Source organism: Pinus tabuliformis, chromosome 2_2, assembly GCF_031772625.1.
Source record: "Pinus tabuliformis cultivar Carrire ecotype Pingquan chromosome 2_2, CPIR1, whole genome shotgun sequence".
Taxonomy (NCBI): domain Eukaryota; kingdom Viridiplantae; phylum Streptophyta; class Pinopsida; order Pinales; family Pinaceae; genus Pinus; species Pinus tabuliformis.
In genome coordinates, this window is record NC_142300.1 from 311,257,183 (window position 1) to 311,265,505 (window position 8,323).

The 8,323-nt window shown below is 45.1% G+C and overlaps 1 protein-coding gene across 1 annotated transcript in view; it reads right to left on the reverse strand.

Annotated features, from left to right (window-relative positions):
* The window catches only part of LOC149192537 (squamosa promoter-binding-like protein 4), a 63,506-nt gene extending 55,421 nt beyond the window's left edge, over positions 1-8,085 (reverse strand). Inside the window, exon 1 of the mRNA XM_089404638.1 lies at positions 7,477-8,085. Within this exon, the coding sequence (XP_089260764.1) occupies positions 7,477-7,817 (341 nt within the window). The 5' untranslated portion in view covers positions 7,818-8,085. The remainder of the gene's footprint in view (positions 1-7,476) is intronic.
* Between the last annotated feature and the right edge of the window lie 238 nt (positions 8,086-8,323).

The following is an 8,323-nucleotide window of genomic DNA, read 5'->3' on the forward strand; positions in this document are numbered from 1 at the left end:
ATGTCAAGAGGGAGCTGAAGAAGAAGCGGTTGTGCTTCACATGTCAGGAGCCATGGGTACCAGGACATAGATGTGCTACTGGCAAAGCACATTTCATTGAGGTTTTCTCCGAGAGCAATGGAGAAGAGGATGACGAGGATGGTGTGGAGGCAGGAGATAGCCATGATGGACAGGGACCTTTGTCACCTCCACCGCCAACAGCAGATGGTGCATATTTTGCACCCACCGGAGGGGCCCTTGCCGCATTGCGAGGAGTTCCCAAGTATTTGACGCTATGCGTACGAGGGACGGTACGTGGCCAGCAAGTGTCAATTTTGGTTGACCGTAGGGCGACCCACAACTTCATCGATGCACAGATGGTTGAGCGGAGAGGCATACAGACAGAGAGCTTCGATGGGTTTTCAGTCTTGGTCCCAGGAGATCAGACCATGACGTGTGCTCGATATGTTCCAGAGCTTTCAGTGACGATGGGCACCTACACATTGACTGACCACTTTTTCGTGGTCGATATTCCGGACACCAACATGATACTGGGTGTTCAATGGCTCATCACTCTAGGGAAGGTCACGACGGATTGGAAGACCCTAGAGATGGAGTGGGATGATGAGAAGACAGGGAGGCATGAGAAGATACAGGGACAGCATACGTATCCGCCTCAGACTGTTTCGGCTCATCGGATGGAGGCAATCTTCCGGAAGGGAGACATAGAGTGGGCAGTAGAGTTGCGTGCATCGGAGGCAGGGACTACAAGGCAGACAATGCACCCGGAGATACAGTCCATCCTTGACCAGTATGCCATAGTATTTGGGGAGATTCCGCCGGGTCAACCACCGGACCGGGGGTTTGAGCACACTATTGAGCTTGAGCAGGGCATACAAGCAGTGATTACTACCCCCTATAGGCATCCCAAGGCCTATTGGGACGAGATAGAGCGGGCCATTCAGGAGTTGTTGGCTCTTGGGCACATCCGACTGAGCACGAGTCCTTTTGCTTCTTCTGTGGTGTTGGTGAAGAAGAAGGACGGTACATTGAGGATGTGCATTGACTACAGGGCCCTGAATAAGAGGACACTGAAGAACAGGTACCCCATACCCAGGATCGATGAGTTGATGGATGAGTTGAGAGCAGCACGGTTCTTCTCAAAGATTGATTTGAGATCAGGGTACCATCAGATTCGCGTGAGGGAGCAGGACATTCCCAAGACCGCCTTCAGATGTCACTATGAGCACTTTGAGTTTTTGGTGATGCCCTTCAGGCTAACCAACGCCCCAACTACATTCCAGTCTTGCATGAATCACATCTTCCGTAGTCACTTGAGGAAGTTTGTGTTGGTGTTCTTTGATGATATACTCATTTACAGCGGGACGTGGGAGGATCATCTCCAGCATATTGAGACAGTATTACGCATCTTGGAGGAGCAGCAGTTGTATTCCAAGCTCTCCAAATGTGAGTTCGGGTTGACAGGGATGTTATACTTGGGACACATCACTGGAGTGGACAGAGTGAGGGTCCACGAGGAGAAGATTAGGGCCATCAGAGATTGGCTGGAGCTGAAAAACGTGACGGAACTTCGAGGATTCATTGGCATTTGTACTTACTACTGAAAGTTCGTCAAAGGTTTCTCACAGCTTGCTGCACCCCTAACAGATTTGACGAGGAATGGGGCATTCAATTGGTCGGATACAGCGCAGCGAGCCTTTGACAGGCTCAAGGAGGTTATGAGCAGCTGCCCAATGCTTGCATTGCCAGATTTTACGCAGCCATTTGTTTTGGAGTGTGATGCGTAGGGAGAGGGGATCGGCAGTATTGATGCAGGGAGGTCACCCTATATCCTTTGAGAGTCGGAAGCTCCTTCCGCACGAGAGGTTGTATTCTATATACGACAAGGAGATGTGGGCCATCATGCATGCATTGGCTAAGTACCTGCAATATTTGGTGAGGAACAGGTTCAGGGTGAGGACTAATCACAACAGCCTCAAGTTCTTTTTGGAGCAGAAGCAGTTGCAGGAGAGGCAGCAGAAGTGGATCAGTAAGATCCAAGCATATGACTTTCACATTGAGTATGTCAAGGGTAAGAACAACTTGTTAGCAAATGCCCTTTCACGTAGACAAGCCCGTTGTCTCTTATGAGCTTGGATACAGACTGGAGGGCTTGACTCTTAGTAGAGTACTCCAAGGACAGGTTTGCATGTGAGATTCTGGACGGGCAGGTGGCAGATGACAAGTTCAAGGTGATCGATGAAATCATCTATTACAGGGATCAGATCTTCTTGACTGAGGGGTCTCAGCACAAGAAGAAGATACTCCAGGCATCACATGATTCACCATTGGCAAGCCATCAGGGGTTTACCAAAACCTAAAGGGCCATTAGAGAGAGGTTCTCCTGGAAGGGCCTCGAGGAGGACATACTCCGGCATATCAGGGAGTGCGATGTTTACCAGTGGAACAAGGGAGAGATGAGCCATCCCGCGGGTTTATTACAGCCGCTACCCATTCCGGAGGGGAAATGGGAGAGCATTTTGATGGACTTCATCACAGGATTACCCACGGTACAGGGCAAAGATTGTATCTTTGTCGTCGTTGACCTACTAACAAAGTACGCGCATTTCTTTGCCATATCCGCACACTACACAGCAGCACAGGTGGCCGAGCTGTTCTTCAGGGAGATCTTCAAGCTACATGGTCTTCCTAAGACCATCGTCAGTGACAGGGACAACCGTCTCATGGGCGGGTTTTGGCAAGAGCTTTTCCGGTTGGTGGGGACAGAGTTGACTCCGAGTACCAGTTATCACCCACAGACGAATGGGCAAACAGAGATAGTTAACAAGTGGCTGGAGGGCTACTTGTGTAACTATGTCAGTGGGCAGCAGCGAGCATGGCTGAAGTGGCTGCATCTGGGGGAGTATTGCTACAATACTTCACATCACTTATCCATTGGTATGTCACCATTCTATGCCTTATATGGGTATCATCCTTTATCTTTTGTTGACGTGATGTTTGGTGACAGCAGGGCTCCTAGAGCCAAGATTTGGATCCAAGAGAGTCAGGATATCCTCCGAGCTCTCAAGGATAACATGGCTACAGCGCAGAACCAGCAGAAGTTGTATGCCGACAGGGGTCGGGTAGAGAGGCAGTTCAAGGTGGGGGACATGGTCTACCTACGATTACAGCCATACTGACAGTCATCACTGAAGCAGAAGGGGGCTGAAAAGCTCAAGCCCCGCTTTTATGGGCCATACAAGGTGATACGCAGGATTGAACAAGTTGCATATGAGTTGGAGTTGCCCCAAGGCAGCAAGATTCATAACATTTTTCATGTATCATGCCTGAAAAAGGCATTGGGGCAGCAGGTAACAGTGACAAATGAGCTACCACCTATGGATGATGAGGGGCATTTGGTATTGCAGCGGGAGGCTATCATTGATACCAGGGAGAGGCAATTGCGGAGCAAGACGGTCCGGGAATTCTTGGTGAGGTGGAAGAATTTGTCGGATGAGGATGCCACTTGGGAGAATGAGAAGATCTTATAGCATCCATCACTTGAGTTGCTTGAGGACAAGCAACATTTTGCCAGGGGAGATTGTAATATTCCTAATTAGCCCCAGCTAATTGGAATATTTGATTTTGCCAAATTTTGCCTTCTATAGTTATTTTGTAAATAAAAAAAGTGAGAAAGGGGGACATAACTCACTTTTAGAATAAAAGTCACTTTCTAGGAGCACAACGTTGTGACTTAAAGGGGGAGCCAAGGGGGACCAAAAGGGGGACGTAGAAATGGAGCCCACGCAAACACATGGAAGGACTACGCATGAGGGGAGGAACACATGGCAAAAGGGGAATCACGCAGGAGAAGGTGAGCATTGGGATTGAGAGAGGCAGAAGCTATAAAAGAGAGAGGAGCCCCCTCATTTTGATCATTCGATTATGTGCATTTGTGATAGTCGTTTTGGCTTAGAGCACGCTGGCTATTTAGCTAGTCTGCAGCACTGTTTAGTGCATTAAGTGTCTCCATTCGGAGATCTCACCCTTAGCCCCAGGGGACTTCGAGTGCCTACTCGGGCAAGGTATTTTTGTTGGCATTTCAGCAGCAGTATCTTCAGCATTTCAGCAGTGGTTTTACCAGTGTTTTGGAGGACTGCGCAGCACTAGGAGAGGGACGCAGTACTTTTTGGGAGCAGTCTAGATTGAGGGTTTGTGGAGGATTTGAGCCAAGGGATTGAGCAAGAGATCAGCTCTTGCATATTGGAGGAGTTTGGCAGAGTTTTGGGCTGAGTTTCGGAGGGTTCTATTCAGTGGCCACGCAGAGCAGTGAGGAACTGCGCAGAACCCTAAGGGGGTGATTTTCGGGGGTCGGCCATTCCAGGAAAGCTTTCTGGGTTTTTCTGGGTTTCTTGAGTAGAGTCTGATTCCAGAGTTCCAACTTTTTCTAAGGAGGGGAGCAATCCCAAATCCTCGTTTGATTTCTAGTAGCAGCAGCAGCGCAGCAGTTTTCCCAGCAGCTTGGACACAAATCAGAGAGGGGCCATTCCTTTGCTATTCTAAGTGTATTTCTTCACTTGCCTTGTGCAAGTAGAGGTGCCATCTTCCTGATCACCTCCTGTACTCATTTTATTACTCAGTATACTAAAATGGCTTAGCATTCTCTCTGCATTTCTTGTGTATCTGTTTATGGTTTATTTGATATATATAGTATCATTGTTACTTGTATCTCTATGAGCATTCTCAGCTATTATACCACTTGTGTGTTTCTATTATACTCTTAGACAGAGTCTGGAAAGGGCAAGGTAGCCTCCAGATCTCGTCCTCTTTTTAGAGGCGACATATCTGGTAAATGCACTCCCAGAGTCCCAGTCCATCTCTGATTGGAGTTTGCTTGTGTTTGGGTATATTCCTGATAAGGGATATTACACTCGCCAACCCCAAGGACCTTGCTCTTATAATCTTTTGTTGAACTCTCAACGACCACAATCATATCTCAACTGATGGCTAAGATCATCTTGACTCCATCAATTAACTTACTTTTCCAGAAGTCTCTAGAGCAAAATCGACCTCCCTCAAATAATCTAATATAATTAACCATTTTTCCTAAGTTAGACTTAGGAAATATTTAATTATAGTCTAATTGAGGTGTTTCTAAGGCTTTTCTTGCAAAACCTTTTCTAGGTTTTGGAGATGTCATGTTCCTTAGCCTCGTAGACACCATAGAGACTAGAACACTTGTTCGCTACTACCAAAAACTAACACATTATAGGTATACACACATTGTTACAAGCACGCAAGCAACTATTGCACTATTACAAGCATACACAACACTTTAGATGTTCTCTGCATCTTTACTTCTTTCTCCTTAATCGAATAGTTTTTTTTCCTAAGCATAAAACTTTAGGAAATCTATTAATACTATAAACTTCATAAAATTCACTTATCTTTTATGTGTATGTTAGGTTCACACTGAGTAGCATCCACACAATCTTGTTTGTGTGTTACAGTCCCTTAGCTCCTTTGCCTTTTGCAGTTCCTCGACTCCTTCATCACGTCTCCCAAGATCCTCCTCTTCGTGGCTCCAATACCATGTCAGAGATACACAAATAAATAGACAAATAACAAAGAGAAAATGGCAAAGAAAATGTACTTGGATGGTTGATTAATAATGTAATGTCATTAACAATGGAGATATGAGGAGGGTACACATTGTAAGTTACATAACGCTCAGTTTCTCATCAATTTATTACTGGATTACTTATGAACTCATAATTACTTTATTACATAAGAATGTTGTGATAACAAAAGTACACCGAGTACATAACTAATTATGACCATCATAAACATGTACTTTAACATAGAGAAGTCAAGAATTTATTATTTTCAAATATTTTACATGCTACAAGAATGGAACAAATTTAAGCAAAGGCGAGCCAAAAAATCCATGCTGAGAAGAAATGTATACCTAGTGGTTAGAGAGATGCGTCACTGTGCCAACATCATGTTGGGCTCCTACTATGCAATTCAATAAAGCTGCCTCCCTTCTTACGGAAATCTGTAAGTATAAATGTGTGATGTTCTAACTATAATGGCCTGCTAAGCACCAAGTCTAGAGCTATAAACTTAATCTGACATGGTGAAATGGAAAAAAAGAAAAGCCAAGGCATCATAAACTTGACGGAACCACATCAAGTCATCTTAAAGTCAAGGCTTCAGGAAATTGGTCTTGAGAGTGCATTATCAAGATCATTACACTATGGGCGAGACAAGAATGAGAAGTAAAGGCAAGATCACTTGCGAAAAAAACATGGAGAGTCAAAAAAAGTCCATGCTGGGAAGAAATGCAGGCAGGCCTAATGGTTAAGAAGATACTTCACTAACCCAGCATCATCTTGGGCTACTATTGTGCCACTCAATGAAGCTGTCCCCTCAAAGAAATTCCATATCTGTAAATGTGTGTTGTTCAACTATAATTACTTGTTATGTGCCAAATCTAAAGCTATAAACTTAATCTGACATAGAGATGGGAAAATGAAAATTCGAGGCATCATAAACTTGACTGAGCCACCACAACTAAGCTGCTCGATGAAAGCAAACTTAAGAGTGCACTATCAATGTCAGATTATTGTACTAAAAGCCAGAAAAGAAGTTGCAGTAAGCCAAATATCACTTTCCAAAAATAAGGCATTGCAAGGTCATGTTCTTAGAAAATACAGCATGCACTCTAATTATTGGGTTCCAAGTCCGGTACAGTATCTCTTCTAGCCTGGGTTGGAAGATGGGAAATCTCTGAACTGCACATAAGATATTTTTGTAATTTGGTAATTTAAGACTCAATCTTGTTAGAGTGAGAGAGAGAATAGGGGGGAGGAGGCCGCATTGCAGTCATGCGCCATATGCAATATCTTCGACATGTTCTTCGTTAAACTTGCTAATAAGATATAATTTTTCTGTTTTTGAAGTTGCTACAGAAACAGACGCGAGTTTGCAGGGCTGCACCGCACATTCCAAACTTCCTTACCTCAGGTGCGAGTCTGTGGGATAACTTCCTTTTAAATATCGGCCTCATCCTTTTCGAGACATGTCTTCAGGTGGGAACAGACCACACAGACAATGGAATCCTGTGTAAAAGCCTTAATGTTCCATCAACCTCACTAATGAATCAACCTCACTAATGAACCAAGTCCCCAGTAAACAAGACCTTGTTTCATGTGAAATGCATCCAAATAAAGGTAATATGATAACCAAATAGTAAACCAGCTCAATTTTTAGTACCATGTCTGCGTTATATTATAGACAACTGCCCTAGACTTAGAGCAGAAAAAATTTAACCGACTCGGCCGCTGAGAATTTTCTATGATTAAATCCATAATCTAATTTACATTATCTTTCAAAAACATTGAGAAAAACAACATAAAAGAAGAATGAAAACCTTCTGCCAGAAAATTGGGGGTAAAAGTCAAAGCCCTAGTTTGAGGAAGCAAAAGGCAATACCTGCTACATTGCTGGCAGAAGCGTTGCTGGAGACCAAGAACGAGCACAATTCGAGCCTTTGAATGTTGCTCGCAAACCCTGTGCCTCCTATAGTACTCTTTGGCATCAGCAAGATCCGCCGCGCATTTCTCCACCTGGCAAGCGGGAGGCTGCGCTCTCGGCGACGAAGAAGAAGAGGAAGAAGCAGCTTTGGGTTTTTTCGGAGAGGAGAGCGCAGTGGATTTCGAAGCCGCGTTTTCAGGGCTCTTGGCGAGCTCGAAACCCTGGCGCTTCGCAGGCCTGGGCTCGTCGGCACTGACATTTGTGCTCTGAATGCCGACCTTGACTTCGACTTCATCCATTTCGACGGGCAATTCTGGAATCCTGATTGAAGGAGATGGAGAGGCAATGTGAATGAGTAACGTGTCGGTCGAACAATCACAGCTTCTTCAAGAAAATGCAAAGGACCATGTCGATGTCGATGTGGGTGTGGGTGTCGATGTTGGGCCCTCTGCACATGGCTGTCGCCATCAATCTGGCAGGGGTTCTTCTAGTGCCCGTACAGCGAATTGCTTTACATTGTGTGCTATTGCGTGAAGCATAAGCACAGGGGCGCTCACAGTCGCATTTCCATCTTTTCTTTTCTCTCATTCTCCTCCCACTATCATCAACTTCGTCGTTGGCGTCACTGTAAATGGTGACAGGCCACGGCTGGCTGGCCAACCGTTTGTCGAAAGTGTGGAGTACTATTCTGTCCACCCCGTATCCACATCTTCAATTAAATGTTTGAAATTTTCGAATTTTCTTATAAGGCGTTCAGCGTGGCATTCCACATAACGACAATCATTGCTCTCGTTGGTTGAAGGTG